Here is a 21801-nt window from a genome sequence, read left to right on the forward strand (position 1 = left end):
CAGACGTTAAAGAGGAAAGTGTCTTTCCTCATCTTCTTTCCCACCTCTCTTGAACATCGAGGAAAATAAAAAACAAAACAAAACTGTGGTACATGGTTGTGCAGGGTTTTATTTGTATTACAAAGTCACATATATACAGTTAAATGCATAAACCCCAGTCGAAAAAATATGAAAACAACGGGAAAGGGAAATTTAAAACAAACAAACAAAACCATCTTAAAAGACCGCACTGCTCTCAGATTTGCTGCCTTAATGATGCAACTGGAGAAATTAGTGACAAAAAAGGTCAAAAAGTGAAACATACACAATCAGGTTAGATTAAAAAAAACAAAACAGGAAAAACAAACAAACCGTTTATGTCTGTTTTGAAAAATGTGGATTTGTCAACCAGTCTTCTATTCTAATGTAGTGTTCATAGACAATTCATGAACTGACTTAGTAGATGCTTTAATAAGCATCACAGTTTTCTTACATTTCTACGCATAAATACAAAGAAAGGCTCGCTCAGGCGGTATAAAATTACAGTTGCAGTGAAATGCTCCAGTAGCTCGACATGCCTTTTTCCAAATCGCCTACTCACTCTAAATCTTAGATTTACGGTGCCAGCTTTTTCCCAAGGTCCGCTCTGACTGCATAAAGCACTGTACATCATGAATAAAGTGTACACGGATGTGTCCTTGAATCGTTTTGATATTTATCGTGTTAACTTTAACATTTATTACTCTTTCTGTGTTGTACAGTTTTAAGAATAATGTCCGATGTCAGCTTTTTGGAAAGAAGGAAAAACATAGAAGAGAAAGTTTGTGTTGGAGAATCATAAATTATACAGCACTGCTGCAAAATACAAATATATACACTGTATACACTGAATCGAGAGTAGCTGGAGCCCAAAGCAACCAGCTCCAAAACGGTAACAGTGAGGGACCAAAAACCTGGAGTCAGTCGGCCTTGTCCGTCAAACGTCAGACTACTTCACAGCCACCTCAGATTTTGGTTTAACTCTGATTTAAAATATAAACCTGATGTCATTAAATTCAAGGTAAAAACAAAAATCACTTGAACTGAGAGGGGACATGAGCACATCCCGCTTCATTCAGAAAACAGTGTTGGTTATGCGTGTTTGAGTGCTGAGGCTGTGATGGGGTCCAAACATCCTCTGCTGGCTGGTCAGAGGCTGCCGATGTTGGGGAAGCTCTTCAGCTTCTCTGGGAAGTCATCTTTATAGAGCACCGGGTCTGCGCGATGTTCCACCACTTTCAGAGGCATCGTCCCGAAAACTGAGGCAAACTTGTTGATGCACTCAGATCTACAGAGCGGGAGACATTTTATCAACAAGCATGATAAAACCCTTAATAGACTCAATACTGAGATTGGGTACATTAAGGTCACTTACATTATTTTGACATTTTATGCAATTGCTACATGAAGGTTTTTATAATGTTTGTTTTTGGACATTGGCTACTTTTTCACTTATTTTTAGTCTTTGTACAAAATTATTTTCTTGGTTTTTTTTAGACTGTTAGAAAACAAACAGTGCAATAAACACACTCTACTACTGATGTTCTGAAATTGCACCAAACTAAAATGATCTGAGGGAATTTCAGCTGCTCTTTTGTTGATCATTTGGAAAACAAATACCTCTCCACCATGTGTGTCTGATCCAGCGACAGTCCATCTATGGCAGTACATTCAGGGCACTTGAACTTCTTCCTTGGAGTCACCTAAACAGAAGCACAGTTACAGTCACACCAGTGATATTTGCTCACTTCAGGGTTTGTTAAGGCTCAGCATCCTAAACAGGAGCAGTTTGGTCAAATGAAGCAAGTCTTTGACATCCAAAGAGAACTTTTGTTGCAGACAGTGTGAAGAATTACTTTTTAATTCTTATCGGCAGGACATTTCCTTCCCTTGACTTTTGTCATGAACATGTGAACATTTGAATGTACGTGTGTAGAAGGAAGGGGAAGACAGATATTCTTGGTCAAAGAGGGTAAGTTAAGGAACCTGTTGGAGATGTTATGGGAGGTAGGACCAGAGGTGCAGGTGTAAGAAAGTGTGCAGAGTGTGCATAAGCCCTAGTGAGCTTAGAAAAACACACTGGGAGGGGGAGTGTCAGTGAGTGACTCCCAGATAAGGGAGGTTAAGGTCGGGCTTTAGCTCAGGGCCCCTGCACCTGGACAGAGTTGGGGTGATGGGGAGGGGGAGAGGCTGTGATGTTGAAGGGTGAGAGCTGATCAGACCCAGAGATGCTGGTCTGCTGTGTCAGGCTACAGACTCCCCACGCAAACTTTTAACACCCAGACCAGACAGAGCCATGAACATACCTTTATGGGGGCTTTGCCAGTGATGTTGGCCACCAGGAAATTCATGGCAATATCTTCACAGTTCATGTGAGCATCCACCCAGTTCTTGATGTCTCCCGGCATCTTGTATGTGTACAAATAGTTGAAGTACTGAAAAGAAAGAAAAGAGCGGACAGTTTAACATAGTGAATCAGCATCATGTAAGGAGAACTATTGTTTTTCTAATTTCCTTTAAACTCAATGCACAAATGCCTTTCAAAGACTAGCTTTTTGCATTACTGTGAAGCAAAAGTACCATCAGTACCTTCAATACTTCGTTTACATCAATGCACTACTGATGCTGTGGTCTAATCTAAGATGAGCTTCACACATTTTCACTGACAAATTGCTAGTGTAGAAAATAGTTGCAGCAATACAAAAACATAGCAATGCTGGGACCACGAGGGCACAAATTCCAAAATTGACTTGCGACCCAAAGTCTATGCTTTATCATCTTCCCACAGAAATTACCCCAACTTTTGCTGAACTGTTACATACTTCTTGTGAAGTCTTAAACATGCTGAAACATGGGCTCATTTTTCCAACGAAAACAAACGCGACATGTATAAAAACGGCAAATTAAAGCTCAACTTGTTTTCAAGCAACCTGTCTCAGATCACCTTGTGGTAGAAGGCAGCTCCAGTTAGAACCATGGAGACCTCATTGGTCCACTCCGACTCATACTTCCACTTTCCCATTTCATGGTCCCAGAGGTGCAGCCGCCCGGGGTAGCCCACCAGCCTGTCTGGAAACTCCCTCCAAACCTGGAAAGAGCAGAAGAGAAGACAGATCGTCTAACACTCAGCTAACGCGAACAGAGATAAGAATTAAGGACTTGCATTAAAAAATGAAATATTCAGAACAAATTTCAAATTGAAGTTTTAATCTTACATCCGTGTCTGATGCTTTTCCAAAAACAATTACTCAAAGTCAAAAACTTGGAAAACAAAGAGAACGCTTTCAGAAAGAAACTGATTCATGACAAGCTGAATATTTCAACAGGCTGCTGGCTCAACACCAGCAGTCAATCTGACCTCCCTCTATAAGCAGAGTCACCAACAGTGAAACTCCTCCTCTATACGGCCTGTAATTCAGAGTAATTACCCTTTAACTGAGCATAATTTTATTAAATGGTTTTTAAATGGATTCAGGTGAGTGTGCATGGCTAAAAAGAGCTGGACAGGTATGTGAGTATGGAAAGCATCAGCTCCAGACCTGTTATTGTTCTTCACACATCAAACGCATTAAACAGGCCGTCAAATCCCCAACCACTAGAGAATAAACACTGTAATCTCACTCAATGACTTTAAACTCTGGGATCAACTTGAAGTGGTTCCCTGCAATACCTGCCATCAGGGAGATGACTGGAAAGTATGGCCAAGGTTAAATTCTTCTTTTGTTTTTCCTCACCTCGTAGCCAAACTGCAGTTCATCAGATGTTAGCATGATGATGTCATCATCGATCGCTAGCACAGCTTCGGTCTCGATCTCGTCATAGGGGAAGAAACGGTTGCTCAGTTTGTTCTCTTTGGTTCGCACGACTTTGAGTGGGACGCTGATCTTCGGCCAAAGAGTTTCTATCAATGGTGAAAAAACAAAACATTTTTATTTTATTTTTTTTAAACAGAAAGAAAAATTCCAAAATTGTACTTTTAAAGACAAACATTGCTGAGTTCACGTTATGTGATAATGAGTTGGCTATATTTGGTGTCACTGAATAATCAAATTAAATGACTGCAAATAAAAATGAGATGTATGTGGAAGACATTTAGGGGTTGAAAATGATTAGAAAAAAATCAGTGTGTGAAGATATCATTTACCCCTGAAAGAGGTTTTGAAATCTTTGCTGGCAGTGGAAAAATAGCGCTGTGGGAGCTTAACTTCCCTCACTGACTCATATCGCTATACTAACCTCAAGCACATGCAAATCTAACCACACTACGATTCTTCAGGAGGCAGACCAACAGGGGAGCATTTCAAAGATCTTGGGCAGTGTCCATGGCACGGACTATGGCACAGACAGATCACACAGAATGTGTTCCCCCATTAATGGAGTAACTGAGGCCTGGAAGCCCATGAGAGGAGCTCCAGGTCCTCCTAACCAAGTCTGAGGTCTCCTGTCAAAAGCTATTGTCAAAAATAAGCTGAGTTTAATGCCCTGAGTTTCTTTTTTCACACTCTCTTTGGATCTGTCATCAGTTTTTTTTCTGTTTTTTTCCTCCAGGCTTATAAACAAGACAATAAAAGTCAAAAGATTATTTGCTATAAAACAAATTACTGCTAAAAATAGATGTAATGCTGGATTGTGTATAAAAAAAAACCCAAAATTAAAAAAAAAAAAAAGGGTGGAGCAAAAACAGTAAGCCATTAACACATCAAATCTAGGCTAGGTGTGAATGGGGAAGAAATTTGCCTTCATAGTGGGTTGTGCCCCATAAGTCTGACCCATCAATGGCCCCTTGTTAAGTCTAATAGGACACAAAGGCTCCATCAAACCAGGCGCCGCTGATGCCTCTAATGAAAAGGCAACTAACAGCACTTCAAAGCCATTCACTACTTGAGTACATTAGCCAACTCTTACAGCAGAAAGACAGACTTAATTCTCGGAATAAAACACCTTCATCTGAATTAAGGTGTCGGTGGGATAAGGACCTAACCATTTTATACTTAACTGCCTAATAAGGGTAAATAATTATAGGGCACCGTGCCATAAATAACCACTAATAAGACCTCACTATCAAAAATCTGTAAAGAACTAATGATGATAAATAGCCTGAGAGAAAAGCAGAAAAAGTTAAACAGAGTTAGTTGGTACCAACCAAATCCTAATAACAGGTTCTTTTTTTATTAGCACCAACACATTTATTTACTCTACGTGTGACTGTGACTGGAGCGCTGAGCAATCAGTAAATTAGTAGCTAGGTGATCTGCATATCATTAATACACTTCTCTTTTTAGGGGCAGTGTTTTGCCAGTCCGCTCTACTTTTTTTATTTATTTATTTAAAAACCCTCTGTGCAACCAGAGAGCATGAAACCGTTTGTGGGGAGATGAGTTTTGGCTGCTCTCTCCATTATCATTTATCTGTTGTACAGAAGACATTTATTGCTCAGGCACACAGGCCAAGAGACCAATCAATAATATCCTGTGATTGCAGACTGGTCCTGACCAGTTGGTGAGTGACTGCTGGCTGTCGCTGGGTGAAACTGGTTGAAAAGCAGGAAGCAAGAATATGGTATCACAATAGAAGTGCAGTTGAGGGCTGTTGTGGTTGTGACTGGTAATTTAGGGCAGAAGTAAATATCAGAAACCCCTCTCAATTGAACACAAAATTTAACAAGAATACCAATCACAGTCTCTTCTACAAGATTGCTTCCATTACCTAGCTAGTTTGGTTTGACCCAGTAAACTTCAAAGTGGGTATAGGCTTCTGAAAAGTTTCATGACCTTGAATGTTTTCCACTCACCCTCAGGAGGACTCTTGTTCTGGTTATTCCACACCACCAGCAGTTTAGCTAAGCTAGGCACCTTGGAGATTTCCGTGATGACCCGGAAAAGACTCTCAACACGATCGTAGGTTAGCACCACTGCTGTGAATCCAGGAGCCCTCGGTGGGATGAGTGGTAAGAACAGGGGGCTGTTTACACTGGACCACTTCTGTACAAGAAAGGCGACAAAGAAAGACATAAGCTTTTAATGCCTGGAGCATCTTTTTCAATTCTTTATCATTCACTCTTTTTGTCCTTTCCAAGCAAAGCCACTGTAGCGCTAGTCTCATGAATTCTGTGTCAAACCAGTCTGTCATGGTTTCCATGATTGAATGCCCAATAACAGGGCTTTAGTGGTGAGTGAGGTCACTTTTTATAATGGAGCAAGAATCGTCCAACAGTGTGTCAAAGGGCCTAGCAGAGGCTGAGTATTTAAAGCCAAAAGCTTCCAGTGACAGTGCCAAGTAAACCCTACAGAAGCAGTAGCACAGAAGGACAAGAAAGGAGTTGGAAATTGAGACAGGTGTCCAACCTCTCGTGCCTACTAATCTTGTGATGCTATTGTGACAAGTGAGACTAAGGTAGGAAAATGTAGGAGAAAGTGGGCTGGACAGGGAGGACGGGATGGGATGGAACAGTCATAAAAATGAAAAGAATTTCCCAGTTGCGAGTAGCGGCCATCTAAAGTCAGTGTGGAACGTAATCCTGGATGTAAATCCGTTAGTTAGATTAAAAAAAACAAACTCACCTCCAAAAGAAATTGTGATGGTGTGCACAAAGTAAATAAGAACAGAATGCAGTCCTCAGTAAACTGCTTAAAACTATTTCTAAAAGTACAAATACAATACATGGAGTGGGATTATCATTTAAATCTATGCTCCTTTTGAACTTACTGAAACCAGTCTCAAAAAACAAGTTGTTTCTAAAGGGTGTTTTTATAGGGGAAATAAAACCAAACCATATCTTCCACTTAACAAGCGTGCGCTACTGCCAAATATAAGAATATAAGACCTTCAGGGCACCCTTGATAAACTTCATCAAAAGCTCCAAAAAAAGTTCCACTGTGTTTGAGCACAGCAAAGAGAGCGCATCTAACACAGTAAATCTGTGGTCTGTTTGAAGTACATATAAACCCCGTTTCTTCTCTGGTCCCAGGTGGCCACAGTGTGATTATGTGGCTGCTTCCACAGCATCAACACAAGTCTGTCAACAGAGACACGGCCACTGCCTTTTACACAACATCACTCACTCCATCACAATTAGAAAAAAGAAAGAAAGAAAAAGCACTTTACTGGCAAGTGGAAACTTCACTGTGGTCGTTGTCACATTGTCAAATAAAAAGAGGGGGAAACAATTAAACTAACACATATAGGCAGCACAGTTGCATGAAAACAGACTAAAAGACACTGAGAGCAGTTTAGTCATTTGTCAAACAGAAAAGATTCGATAAAAGAAAGCCACAGCTCGAATATCAACCATCAAATAGTGGTAGGAGTCATTTTGCTTTTATACTAAACATTTAAACTAAGAAGAAGAATTTTATTTGGTTGTTTGAACTGCTTAGGTGGTTATTCTCTAATCTTAGACATCAGGACATCTGAGAACTGCTACACAACTTCTGTTAGCATGTCATTACTTGAGTTACTTGTAGCATTTTTTTCTCATCCAAGGAATTTAATCATTTTCTGATGGGCCCAAAACTGTATTTTTAAATATTTAACTTCTCTTTATACACATGTGATGGACTTGTTGATTATTTACACACTGGTTCAACCATTTAAAAAGTCCTAGGAATCCTTCTGAGGCACTACTTCGTGCATTCATGTCAGTTTTTAACTAAAGCATTGTTAGTATTAGATCTTAGTGTCCTCATTGTCATCGAGCTGTGTTGCCATGTACTGCATTACACTGTGGGTTAGGGCTGGGTCATATCATACCATTCACGGTAATACCGGTATAATGTTGGGCAACAATAAGAAAAGGAAATATCGCGATAGAATTTGGGTAAAACGTGCATGCGCAGTGCCTTTGTTTACATACGCACATGCCCGTGATGGAGAATGAGAAGGGTGAAAGCGGATCGTTGAATGAAACTGATGAATCAGAACTGGTTTGTAAAAATGCTGCAACTTCAGTGGTGTGGAACTGGTTTAGCTTTCATCCATCAGATACACAACAAAGCAGTATTTTTGGTAGAGCATGTAAAGTATTTTGTCTAGTGTCAATTATATCACCAGTTATATCGTTATTGCAAATTTTCAAATGTATATCATGATAAATATTTTTGGTCATATCGCCCTGCTCTACTGTGGGATATTTAAGATGGTGTATTGACCGGTGACCAGATACTTAAACTTTCTCCCAAGAATAGCATGCACTTCATGTACTACTCAGTTAACTTGTAAAAAACAAAACCTTACTTTAGCATATAAAATACTATTCAATGACATTTCACACACAGCCTTCAGTATGTCGTTCAAAGTCAGCACTTTGACCTCATAGCAGTTCTTTTCTTTCATATTTAACTTTTTTTTAAAGAAGTAATGCCCAAATACTCAAAGATTGTACTCTAACTTTAAGAAAAAACAAGAAAAAGACTTTCCTATGCCCAGGTCCCAATCACCACAAAAACCTAAACTGTGGCAAATTATAAAGTCTGAGATGCCTCAGTTCTTGTAATGTAAAAACCTTACAAGTATGCCCCCTTCCTACAAATCCCAAACAAAAAGCAGCTTGTCCCTTATTCTGAAACCCCCTCTCCAAAGGCACCAGCAGTCCTGGGCAATGTGCTTTCAATTACCACCAAAAGACTAGGGGAGGAGAGGGGGAAAATGTCTGCCTGATGTATTTAGTGCTGTGTGCAAGTTCTCCTCACCATCCATTCACAGAATTCATACAGACAACACTTTATCTCCCATTTCAGGCAGGTTAATCTAAAGACCTGTCCTGTGACACCGTCAACACCCTCTGGGTTGGGACAAACTTTGAGACCAGAGTAATTCTGATGGGATGGACTGGTGGCTTAGATGTTAATACGAAACATTTTGACACAAGAGGCAAATGTCAAGTGAAGCTGTTTTGTGAAGCGAGCTGGTTTAGAGTGAAGTCGTGGTTGAGAGTGAACAGCTGGATAACCAGTTCATCCTGAAATACTATACGGACTTAAGCAGAACTGGAAAGGGAGTCCCCCCCACCAAAAAACCCCCTCAAAGTGTTGACTGTTTACATCCACGCATCCTGATTGCAAGTGCCACCTCTAATCTTGGCATTTTAGTGGATCTACTTAAAATGTGGTACTTGTAGACATCTGACAGATCCAAGGCCATTATTATGCATCTACACACAAGCTGACATGCACACGCCTCTACACCACAGGCGGAGGATGGAGGAGACTCTAGATCAGACCGAGCTGATTAACAACTCCTGAGAGATGGTCGCCCCAGCCAAGATGTCGGCAGCCACAAACTCTTATAACCACAGGGATGCTAAGCACACACATGCACACACACAGAGACCATTCTTTCACATCCAGCGTTCTCGCTACAAACACAATGACTCAGGCGTACGGGAACTTAGTTTTCACCACAATGGAGGCATCCTCTGAGCGCAGAACTGCTGACACAAACTGGCTCCCTCAAAGCTATCTGGGTGTATACCAAACTGTGAAGCGCTGCATCTGTGGTATTTCAGAAAGAGGGAAGGCATCTACTGTCACTCTACTAAAGAGGCTTTGATTTATAAGGCACAGGAGAGTGGGAAAGCTTATGTGGTACTGTGAGCGTGTGTACAGCCAAAGCTCTATTTTGGACGAGTGTCACTCAGATGTCTTCAACAACAACAAAAAAAAAAAAAACTTCTAGGAATACAACTGAGCAGCTCAGCACATAATAGCCAAGGACTTTATAGGTTATACAGATGTTTGCTGCAAAAGAAATGAAAAAAAAAAAAAAAAAAGCAACAGCACAAAACTAAAAGATAATAATAGAACATTAAATATCCTGTTTGGTGACTAAAAGTTACAAACATTTGCAATATGCATGTCAATGTCAAGTGTAGACAGTTACATACCACCACAGGTGGATTGTTCCACTGCTCATAAGTACGCGCAGCATATGGGTAGATGCGATCGTTGATGATCTGGAGAGTTGTCAAGCCAATAGCCTTCATGGAGCTGAAGTAGGCCTCCCAGAACCAGCGTGCCTGTAGACAAATGACACAAAACTACTTAAAACTGGAAACAGGCAAGCCAGAGTAAAAACACGACATGCCTAGGGTCAGTGCATTCACATTCAGTGTTACGTATATTCTTTCGTCTCATGTAGCTCAGGAGGTAGAGCAGGTCATCTACTAAACAGAAGGTCAATGGCTTGATCCCTGGATGATCCAGTCTACATTCCAAAGTATCCTTGGACAAGATACTAAACCCAAGATGTTCGCCGATGCTTTCATTGGAAAATTAATGTTTGATAGAACGCACTCAGATGTAATAAAGACGTGCTTTTATGAGGAGGTGAATGAGAAAGCATTCTGAATGCTCAACTAGAACAGAAAAGCACTATCCAAGAACCAGTGCATTTAACTTTAGCAACATATCTTACGTAAATATTATTTAAAAAAATGCTGCAAATAGATATAAGATAAATCAGTGCATATAAAAAAAAATATATATTTTCACAGCAGAACTGTAAATCTAGAACTACTAACTTTAAGATAAATATGTTATTTCACTGGCCACATGAAATGATATTATGTCCTCCAAAAAAATTTTTTTATTCTCATATTAACCTACAGAGTGGAGCAGTTATAAAAAAAATAACACCAGAGTGTTGTCATAACTATAAAATCCAGATATTCCCTGGCCCACATCTTTGAAGACAATTTTGCAGCCCTCTCCAACGTCTTTGTCCTTCAACGACTCTTCTTTTGAAGCCCAATGAAATCTCTTTTGACTGCGTCTGTTTTCCTTCAACACATCTCTGCTTTGACTTTATGATAAGTGAACTCTTAACCCATATCTTAATGCTACAGCAACGGACTCTGGAATCTCCAAGTGCTCTCATTCACCATTGACTTCACATAGTTTTTGTGTTTTTGTCAATATTGGAAGCATGGAAGTCATCTATGTGTTAAATTTCTATAATCATGAAAATTGCTTCAAGATCTGACTGTTATGAAACTTCAAGGGACAGTGCCATGTTACACTTATATGACTCCACCCAATCTGAATTACTGATAGTTTTGGGGTGAAGGATGTAAATATCTTAGAGTCTGCCCTCCTAATGGATGCGTCCATGAGCATTACTGCATTTTGTGGATGCTCTATGTTAAACAAAGAGCTTGTTAACACATAACCATGAGACATTTCCCTAAATCGCCAATGTCGATGTCATGAGATGAAAGATTGGAGATGTAGAACAACAAAAAGAGACTATATTTTTACAGAGGAGCTGAGGAGAATCCAAAAAGACTTTCTAATCTCAAGGGGGAATCCCAACGGTCCATAAATCAGCCAGTGATGAAAGTTTCTTTTCCGACCGGGAGGAGGCAAAAAGCAAACTGTGCTGGCCTGAGGGCCCATTCCCCTCCCCTCCACCCTCTCCCAGCGCCTGGAGGAATTTTTATGAGCAGGGAAGAACAGACATCATTGCAAGAGAGAAGAGAAACCCTTTCTACGTCTTCCAACTGGAGCAGTAACCGTGCAGCAAGTCTATAGTCTATACTTGGTCCCTGTTGGTTCTACTGCTTAAAACAAAAAGTACAGCAGTACAAATACGTCCAACCAAATAATCCATAAGCTGAACAAAAATTACTTCTCCAATCATTTTTTTTAAAAATACTGGTGTAATGTAAATTTTAACTATGAGGCCGCTGCAAATGGTGAAAAATAATTCATGTATGATGTAACAGTAATCTGATGTAATGGCTGGTTTAAAATACTCCCCAGCAGCTCCTGCTTTTTTGTTGTTTATAATCATTAAAATGTCAAAGCAGTGCACAATAACAGTTAAGCTGACGGTATTCTGCATGGCTTTGTTTAAATCAGCTGTAGCTCTCAAGTGCCTGACACATGAATTAACCTGTAAACCAGAATTGGAAGTCACTGAGTTGTGTACAGACATAGGCAGTCATTAGTGTTTTTGATATAATCAAAAACAGCAGTGAAACCTGAAGTCTGTTCAAATCACGCTTACCGGGAAAACCTTTCCATTCCAGTTTTATCAGCAGGTTTGTGTGGCTCCAAAACATTTTGTAGTGTAACAAAGAAGCACACAATGCGGTGATTCCCATTTTCCTTTGTTTAACCTGTGTTTTCATGTTTTATTTAACCTTAAACTGCGAAGTTTATATAACTCCTGGGTTTGTGTTTAGGAAAGAAAACAGGAATCTGTTGGAGCACCTCAGCTGAGATTAAATTTGCAACTCAATTGGTAAAATTAACAACCTGCTACTAAATTTAATGGGCAACAAATAAATGACCAAAAAAAGCCAGTGAAGCCACTGTCATTGTTCTGACTGCTCAGTTCTGAATGAAGGCTTGCATGTAAGAAGAAGACTACAGGAATACCTATACAGTGAGACTATTGCAAGTTGGGACAATAGGCAGGGTCAGCAAACTAGAAACAGTCTAAGGAAAAGATGAGGAGTAAGTTTAACTTAAACTCACTGGCAGTAACTCCCTCCATCTCTCTTATGTATTCTAATTTAATGACAGAATTGATTTATTTGATCTATGTGTCCTATTTTGAGGGTATGACCCAAAGAAAACAACGGGAGTAAATACACAAACACTGGCTCTGGAGTGGCCTCAATTGAGCACTGTTAACATCTCACAGCTGTTTAGTATGTGGCCTTTTTAAATGTGACCTAATTTGATGCAATTACATCATCTCAAATTTGAAAATGAGTTCTGCAGCTTCAACCAAGTCCGCTGGCTACTAATAGAGGCTCAACAGTATTAACAGTATAAACAAAAGTAGCTTATCTTAGTCCGATTTGTTTTCTCATCAAATCTCCCTCTTTCCCGATTTCCTTTCTTGTTTGGAAACCCCACCCCACGCAATATGACAATTACTACAAATCACGCCACCTAAGATTTACACACTCTGAAATCAAGGGTTGCTGAGCCCTCTGCTGGCAGATCTAACAAAATACATTATCTCAAAAGTTTAAATGGACCCACTGAGTTTTCCCTTTACAACAATGAAAGTTTATATTAAACAGCACCTAAGTTCCACATATCGAGGTCAGTGTATGTTTAATTAACCTATGAACCTTTCTAACTTCAAACTGGTTGCTTGTTGTCAGACCAAGTTTTAGTTAACTTTTAGCTTTGTATGATGTCAACAAGCGAGGACATCCTTCATATCTCTGGCTGTCACTTCAGAAATCTCACTCATCTGCTTTTCTTCCTGTTTGGGAGGAGGGACCAATCAGAAGGAAGTAGGATTAAAATCAGGGTGATCCTAAAGGGAGAGGAACTAATATGTCTGGATAGCAGATTAACTGAAGGGCTGCAACAAAGCCCAGTTTAGGGTACATGAACTTATTTTGAACTGCAGTAGAGCTCACAATAAAAGTATGGAGCTGGAAATCAGCGCAACAGGTCCCTTTCAAGCTCTGTTATACATGTGCTTTAAAAAAAAATCAGCATGAACTTTACTCTATGGTTTATGTAGAACAATGTCCAGTACTCTTATTTGGGAATAATCTGGATAATCGTACATTAAGCAAAAGTGCCCCAGTGACCTATAATAAAAGTTCACATCCTTGTTAATTTTGGCACTTAGCCACTGTGGCTGTGAATGCTAATACATCTCAAAACTATGATGTTCCCATTCTGATAAATAAGGTTTGTGTTTTTAGTTGTTGTTTTTTTAACATGGGAATGTACCATGGTGCACTTAACAAATACAAACAGAAGGATATTAGAAACATGCTTTATCTAGCATTTTTCCTGAACATTAAAGTAAAATTCTGTCTTAAAATGACTTCTTTCAGTCTGATAAATGATCTAAATCACGATAAAAAAAGAATTTGGTAAGAGAAATGTATCAGAAAAAAAAACCTCAAGTGGTGATCAGTTTGATCCATCTGTACACCATCAGAGAAGGCAAAAGAGTACTTCTGTGACCAGTGAATAAAAAATATCAGATGCTTCCATGGTAGCTGTGAGATGTCCACAGCATAGTACCACACCCCTGAGAAAAACCTAGCAACCTGACAAGCAAACCATGTTTTAGAGTATATCTGGCGTAATCCAACACCAACCCCATCTTTGAGCCCTTGGCCTAAAACGCCTGTTTGGCCAGTATAATTGGTAAATGGACTTGGGTTGATACAAGTGAATGAGGAGCAGCTGAACTGGTGCACCTCTCTCGTGGCTGCTTTCACTTTTGTTTATTGTGGCTCAATGCACATAGCAAATGGAAAGCGAATGAGCCGTCTCTGTCCATTTCATTCAAGCTAGAATCAACATAAAGTCCTCAGAGAGCCTTTTAAAAATCTAGCCTAAGCAAAGAAGGAAACTCACAAAAAGGAAGACTACCAGCCAAATTTCTGTCTTTTGCACATGACATAAAATTTGTTTTGGTTTTCAAGGGCTTGATTGGTTGGCCGGCTGGTTAAGGACCAGGTTCATCTCATACATGACATGCAAGTGCTGTAAAACCCAGCGACTAGCATGTCAATCCGACATGGTGGATATCTGATTGACATCTAAATGTATGGTGCAAACCAAATATAAACTGCAACCAAATGTTCTTTAGTTTTGCAGAAGTTTGCTGAGAGATGTTAAACACTGTCTTGTACCTGTCTCTGCATTTCTTCAACCTGTCGGTGAGGGATACTCTTCAGGATTGTGTACATCTCTGACAGCTTCTCCTCAGGAATAACAACAGATGCCCTGTGCAGAAACAAAAGCATTAAATATGACAGGCTTTCAAACGATTTATTTTTCCACTGTATTAAGATGTAGGCAGTAGGGGTGGGTTTTTATAATCGATTCATCGATTAAAATCGATTCTGGCTTGGATAACGTAAAATCGATTCATTAAAATCCTGAATCGATTTTTTTAATATAAATTTATTTTGCCCGAAATGCCAGAATCTCTGGTGACATCTCACAAAATTTCAAGAACCACCAAACAGTTAAGACAGTAAATGAGAGCAGGTACACGGATTCTGCACATAGACTTAAACACACAGCGCGACCCACGGATCAGAATCAGTGAGATGTCACCTTTCTCACGGTCGGGGCTGAAAGCCGACAGCTCGCTGACTCTGATCTGTCGGCGGGTCGGCGCTTTGTGTTTACGCCCTTTATGAGCCGATTCTAAAGCTGTTAGTTTGATCTCTCTCCAAACAATATTGACCGAACCAGCAGCAGAAGAAGATCCAAACGCTTCACATAAACATCGTCATGAATTCACTCTGACTTTTACTGTTTTGCTTCCACCGCGATGCACAGCTCTCTCTCTCCCTCTCTCTCTCTCTCTGTACTTCAAGAACAGTTTCCCTTTCTTCATTATTCGCTTGCTTGTTACACAAGTCTACCGTTGTTTACAGCGCTGTCAGCCGCTGTTTTTTTCCCTTTTACATTCTTCCGAAAAGAAAACCTCATTTCTGCTGTTCAATACTGAATAAATTTAAACTTTTTAAAATTATTCAAAATGCAAAACGCTTAACCGTGTCTCTAATAAAACCGCTGTAACTTCAGAGGTAATGTTCATATGTTGATTAATGGTTTTCTTTCGTTTTTGATGTACTGCAGAATATTTTTATAAAATCCCAGGCAGGGGAAAATCACCTTCATGTTTTTCTGTGTTTTATCTTCTGCTACTTTGACACAAAAGCATCTGCTGTGACGCTCACACCTTTGATAAAGTCTTGCGAGTGTCAGCTTCCTTTTTATTGATACAAAAATATGTAAATGTACTGATCTGAATTATAATATTTCTGACTGTCAAAATTTCCCAGATTTAAATCGAATCGAATCGAATTAAATCGAATTAAATCGAATCGATTCGGGACCTTGTGCATCGGAATTGAATCGATTCTAGAAATCAGTGACGATACCCAGCCCTAGTAGGCAGACCTTTTCCAGTCAAGTACTTCAGAGAACGGCAGAATGTAGGAGTCAGCCAGAATGACGGGAACACAGCCAGCCTGTAGCACATCACTGAGGGCAGCCTGACCCAAACGTGCCCCCCTCAAGACCACACAGAATGACGACTCCTGCAGAGAAATGTTGGGAACAAACTATTAATTACAAGGAAAAAACTTTAACTGCATTCTGAACATGAATAAATTAAATAGATTTTAAATGAGTGCACTTAACGAGAAAAATATGACTCTTTGAGTGCAGATTGTTATGTTTCCCACCTGCAGGATCTGTGGGTAGTCGTACACCTGCCCTTTGTAGCATCGTTTTCGTGCAGAGGCAGCACCCTGAGAGAGGTTGCTACACTTGTCCAGAAGGAGGAGGGCTTCTCCATTTTCTTCCTTCAATCGCTCCAGTTCAGCTCTGTACTCTCGGTGAATAGCAGTTTGTGAAGAAAGAATAAAGTAGTGCCGAGGCCTGGGTGGAGTCAGAAGATATGGAAACCAGTTATTAGAGAAGATAAATTAGGAAATGATTTTAATTTAGTCAATGTGTGACATGTGTTTACCCAGGTTGTCTCTCAGGCAGGTCAACATCTGCAGAAAGGGGGCTATAAACTGGAATGCTCACATCATAACCTTGTCTGTAGGTCCATGTAGAAAAACCACCTCCAGCCAGCAATGCTCTGAAACAAACAGATCTGGGTTGTAGCAATGTTTCCAGAAAAGAGGAACCTTAACACGCTCAACACAAATTCACTCATTCAAATTTACATTTTGTTAACAGCAATGCCGATTTGTTTGTGGTTATATTCTTAAACAGTTCCCAATGATATGGATTCTGTACTAAGTTCGTGGTTTCACTTTTCTATAAAGTGAAACCATGCTGACATGCACACCTGGTTCTGATGAGGCTCCATGCCAAATACACTGTGGATGAGCACAGGAAATTCCTTACAGCTAAGATAGTGTTCAGTGTCTCAAACGTGGTAATAAACCCAACCTCTTGCATCCTTAACAATCACTCTCACTCAGTCACCTTAATGACTGATAATAGTAAACGAGATGCTCATATTTAGATCAAAGCTTTGAGACTTCCATAGTCTTTGTTCATTAATTCCATTAATTAATCCTCATCAGCTGAGGTTGTACTGGTACAGCTTAAAAGCTGTCTAGAAATATGATAAATAAGCTTTTATGTTGTCCAACAGCCTCCTGCTTGGAGGTAAAAATGCATTCAACTAGAAAACAATGTTAATCAGTTTTTGTGCAGAAATTATCAAAGTTCAAACAAGTATTTATCAAAACTGCAGTCATTCACAAATTGTTAAGAGTGATATTTTGATGCAGATGAAAGATCTACTTACAAGCAGGTAAGAGAGAACATGTTTTCCAGACCCTTTAAGGCAGGGGTGTCAAACTCAAATACACAGTGGGCCAAAATTCAAAACTGGAACAAAGTCGCGGGCTAACGTTAATATTTATTGAAATATATTTATTCCTCCAGATATAACAATGAATCTTTTCTTATGGACTCAAACACGTTTTGCTGAAAAACTGAATATGAAACAAGCAAAGCTTAATACTAAACAATATATATATATTAGCTGTATAATACAGCTAATATATATATTAGCTGTATTATACAGCTAATATATAGCTGTATAATACAAATTACAGCTCTGATAGTAATTTGGTATGGCTTCGCGGGCCAAATGTAAGTAGGCTGCGGGCCAAATTTGGCCCGCGGGCCAGAGTTTGACACCTATGCTTTAATATAATCAGTTCCATTGCTAGGGATGGGTATCGAGAACCGGTTCGCACTGTTTCAATTCCTTGGAATTGTTTGTCATTTTTGCAAACGATTCCCTTATCGATTCCAGTCGCCCCGAATGACGTCACCACATTGCGGAGCGTCATTTACCTGGCAGGAAACACGGCGCCTAAGCGGCTCAAACGCTCAAAAGTTTGATTATACTTTACGAGAACGGATGACAACAGGGCAACTTGCAATACTTGCAAAGTAGATATTTCATTTAAGGGAGGAAACACTACGAATATGCAAAAGCATTTGCTCACAAAACACACGATGACCTTAAATGAATGTCGTGTTTTTAATTCCGCTCCGGACTCGTGAATCTCAACCCAGCAGCAGCATTAACGTTTGCACGTCCTCTCCCGTTAATGCGGCAGGTAAATAATCAACTAACAGTGCATATTTTGTTTGCGCGATCTGCCTTATTACAAAACCTGCCATTACTGTGCATTTAGGTGACCATGATGAGAGAGAGTCTGGCTCAGATGCTGGCAGTTCTTGCTGCAGTCCACCGGTAGCGTCTCCTTTCAGGCCAGGATAGACGAATGTCACCGAGCAGTGACTAAGTTTGTGGTCAAAGGCTTGCACCCATTTGCCACAGCAGATGCCCCCGATGTTTGGTAAGAGAATGTGTTTAATTGTAGGCAGGGACATTACAGGATATTCTTGTGTAATTGCTACTGAATAATTTATGTTATACTTTGTTATTGCTACAGAAGAATATTTATTTTATTATTTTACATTTACAATTTTTTTTCCTGGGGACCCTGTGACACCCCATTGAAGAGCCGTAGGCTGTGGATCGCTTAAGATCTCACTGTTAGGTTTGTAAGGCCATGTTACTCCTAAATTTCTGTCTTGTTCAAAGAGAAGATATAAAACAAAGTTCTAAGCTATTCGCTGTTCTCCTTTTTAAAAAAGAATCGATAAGAGAATCGATAAAAAAATCGAATCGTTAAACAGAATCGAAAATGGAATCTGAATCGTGAAAATCGTATCAATACCCATCCCTATCCATTGCATTAGTTAAACATACAATACTACGATGCTGTAAATTCAAATCATGTTATTTTTTTTTATTTCTCAGTGACTTCAATCACAGCAAAGTAATTATGTTAAGATGTGTTCCATTTACCTGTCTCTGGGCACATCCAAGGCAGTGTTGTAGTCAGGAGGGCCTCCAGGTAACATGTTGAAAAGCAGATGATTCATCCCTTTGTCCCATCTAACAAAACATCATCATCAAGATCAGAGCTGTAACAACTTCTCACTTTGAAGATTATTTGAACAATGGAAAACTGACTGAAGTTTTTCTAATTACCTGAATAAATAACTGCTCATTTTAAAAAGAAAAGCCTTATTTGACTTTAAGCTGTTACCATTTAGTAGTTTTAAGAAGTTCAAAATTTATCAATGTATTATTTGGTATCAAAAAATACTGGTTAAACAGAATATTGCGCATATTTAAGAGACAATATGTGAATCTTTTACAGATTAAAAACTACCAAAACAGTTAAACTCCAATACATGTTTAAAATCAGAGGCATCACAACAGAGACCTATTGTGATGAAATAAGGCTGAAATTAAATCTATTATAGTATTTTACAGCAGTACAAAGTATAACTTTGGGAGGGAAGGGGATTTTTGAGACCTTAATTTTGGGGAAAGTCAGCAATTTAAACATTTTTTTTTAATCAATTTTGATTTGTTATTCCACACGTGGAGTTTTGGTGTCCTGATCACCACTGAAACTGCAGTAATGTAAATTTAGACAATATTTCAAAGTAATTACCAGGAGGCGTTTCAGACTTTTTTTGAGGATCTGAATTAAAATAAAAACCGAGTACCTGGGTAACATTGCCAGAGCCTGGGCTGTCTCTCTTATACGGAGGGAGTTCTGATTTAGTACATCAATAGATGGAATGAAAAGGCAAGCCCTTGTAACATCGTCTGTGTAAAAGTCACTGTCAGAGATGGCACTAAGCAGATCATTGTATTCTCGAGACAGGCCGGTGCTGCTGATGGGGACCCCCAATTCATCTACAAACCTCTGCAGAGGGTAGATATAAACCTGCAAGCACAATTTCAACAGTTGTTCGTGACTTCTACGTAAGAAAATTGAGTGTCTGTGTGTGGGGAGTGTTTCCAGGTAGCATTACCTTGATTCTATTCTTAGGGTTGTAGCCACACCTGTATACATCAAAGCAGGTGTGCATGCGACAGCTCAGGTCACCCCTCTCAGGTATGGGACTGGAGACGGGAAGTCTGATCAGAGGTGCGTCGTGAACACTGCGCTTGTCGAGGGTCCAATCAGCTGTGGACTCAATGGAGTGCGGCCAAAACTGAAACATCCCTGTGGCGATTAGTCCAAGCAGCACCACAGAAAACAGGGTGATGTAGTAGATGCGGTGCTTGGTTTTCATCCGAGGGATGAGAGCAGGGCCCCGCGAGCTGTATTTCCCAGAGGTATACATGTCTGACACCTCTTCGTTAACCAGCCGCTGTAAACACAGGTTTCGGATCAATGGCAACTCCAGGAAGTGTTCAGACAACACGAAGCACACTAGGCATCAGTTTAAAAACCAGTCTTCTGTCGCGTGATTGGCAAAAATCACTAGTTTATATGCCGATTTCAATGCATTTGCTGCCAATGACTCGAAGCTAGATAACGGGAATGTTACCACTATCAGGGTGATGCCACCAAACCACAATGTCCATGATAGCAACCATAACATAAAAAGCGAGTGAGAGAGAAAAGGTCGTTAAACAAACGCCAAATTTGCAGAAATTAGCTAAGAAACTATCTTTCCTAACAGCAGCTAACGTAACCCACTAGTAAGCTACACTAGCTCTGTAAACATTCATGCTAACCGAGTTTACTAACATTAATAGGTGTTTCAGCCATTAGAAACCGACCAGAAAAGGAGTAAATGCCTAACAATAAACGTATATGTTCTACCTACCGAGATGTCGTTAGTCGGAGAGGGGAGTTTGGTCTTAAATCATGGCAACATTTAGAGAACAGACTGCACATATGCATACAGTGCTAACCTAGCTTTGAGCTAGCAGCTAACACCCCTAGGTAATCTTTCCGTGACTTGCGGAAGTTCTTCTTCTTCTTTGCTTCCTCAGAGTACCCAGAAGAGACGTGCTTTGCTTCTCTCTGGCGGAATTGGAAGTATAAGAACACATTTTACTAATATCAAAGGTTGAGACCTCTGATATTATTTAAGAAAATAATAATAATGATGATAGTTTAAAAAAAACAAAGTCAATTCAAAATTTACTACCATGTGCTTTCACTGGCCCCTTATAGTGAGTGCTCAGATTTCATGCTTAACAAACTAACAAAATAAAACTGCACAACAAAATTTAATAGAATTTTTTTAATTGGTTGAAAAACGTTCTTGCTGCTAGTGCGTTAAAATATGTTAAATCTTATCTATAATTTTAGCCAGAAACATATGAAGATTAGTCCCACTTTACCTGACGGAATTAAAGTGGGATAAATAATAATAATAATAAAAAAAGCCAAGTTAATGAATTAAGAAGCTAAAAACAGCAATGGTTTGTTATTTTTGTCATGGCAAATTACACAAATACATATAACCATGTAGAAATATGGAAGATTTGGCATGCTTTAGGTTAATTAATGTAGAAGTGGATAAAAAGCAGATAAAAAAAGGAAGGGTGATTGGTATAGATGAAAAACCCATGGAAGTATGGAGATGTTAGGAAAAAAGTGAGTGGACTTTTTTAACACAGTCTTGAGTGACAGGATCCCTGAGGAATGGAGAAGTGTACTGATAATGATTTTTCTAGAACAAAGGTGATAGCTTAATGTTGAAAAAGGGTATGAGGGGTGGCAGAAGGATAGCAGAAAGAGTGAGAGCGAAGGCTTACAAGATGATAGTGAGACCTGCTGTGTGGTTTTTTAGACAGTAACACTGAGAAAAAGACACGAAGTGGAGCTAGCAGTGAGTGACCAGGATGGACACAGTTAGAAATGGGTACAAAGTTAGAGAGACACGACTGAGATGGTTTGGACATGTGCAG

The 21801-nt window shown here is 39.6% G+C and overlaps 1 protein-coding gene across 1 annotated transcript; it reads right to left on the reverse strand.

Moving 5' to 3' along the window:
• Nucleotides 1-89: 89 nt before the first annotated feature.
• Nucleotides 90-20869, reverse strand: ext2 (exostosin glycosyltransferase 2). Its single transcript, XM_086288317.1, has 15 exons — nt 20709-20869; nt 19905-20246; nt 19593-19816; nt 18880-18969; nt 16498-16614; nt 16211-16406; nt 15924-16063; nt 14639-14732; nt 9899-10030; nt 5810-5999; nt 3753-3919; nt 2963-3106; nt 2325-2453; nt 1639-1721; nt 90-1306 (listed from the first exon to the last, which is right to left on the reverse strand). Exons 2-15 carry the CDS (start codon nt 20217-20219, stop codon nt 1168-1170), a joined length of 2160 nt encoding a protein of 719 aa, XP_086144443.1. The 5' UTR covers nt 20220-20246; nt 20709-20869; the 3' UTR covers nt 90-1167.
• Between the last annotated feature and the right edge of the window lie 932 nt (nt 20870-21801).

The sequence above is a fragment of the Aulonocara sp. 'chitande type north' Nkhata Bay genome, linkage group LG1 (assembly GCF_057382095.1).
Source record: "Aulonocara sp. 'chitande type north' Nkhata Bay isolate Kocher_YH1m ecotype deep benthic linkage group LG1, A_spYH_male_GT1.1, whole genome shotgun sequence".
Lineage (NCBI taxonomy): Eukaryota > Metazoa > Chordata > Actinopteri > Cichliformes > Cichlidae > Aulonocara > Aulonocara sp. 'chitande type north' Nkhata Bay.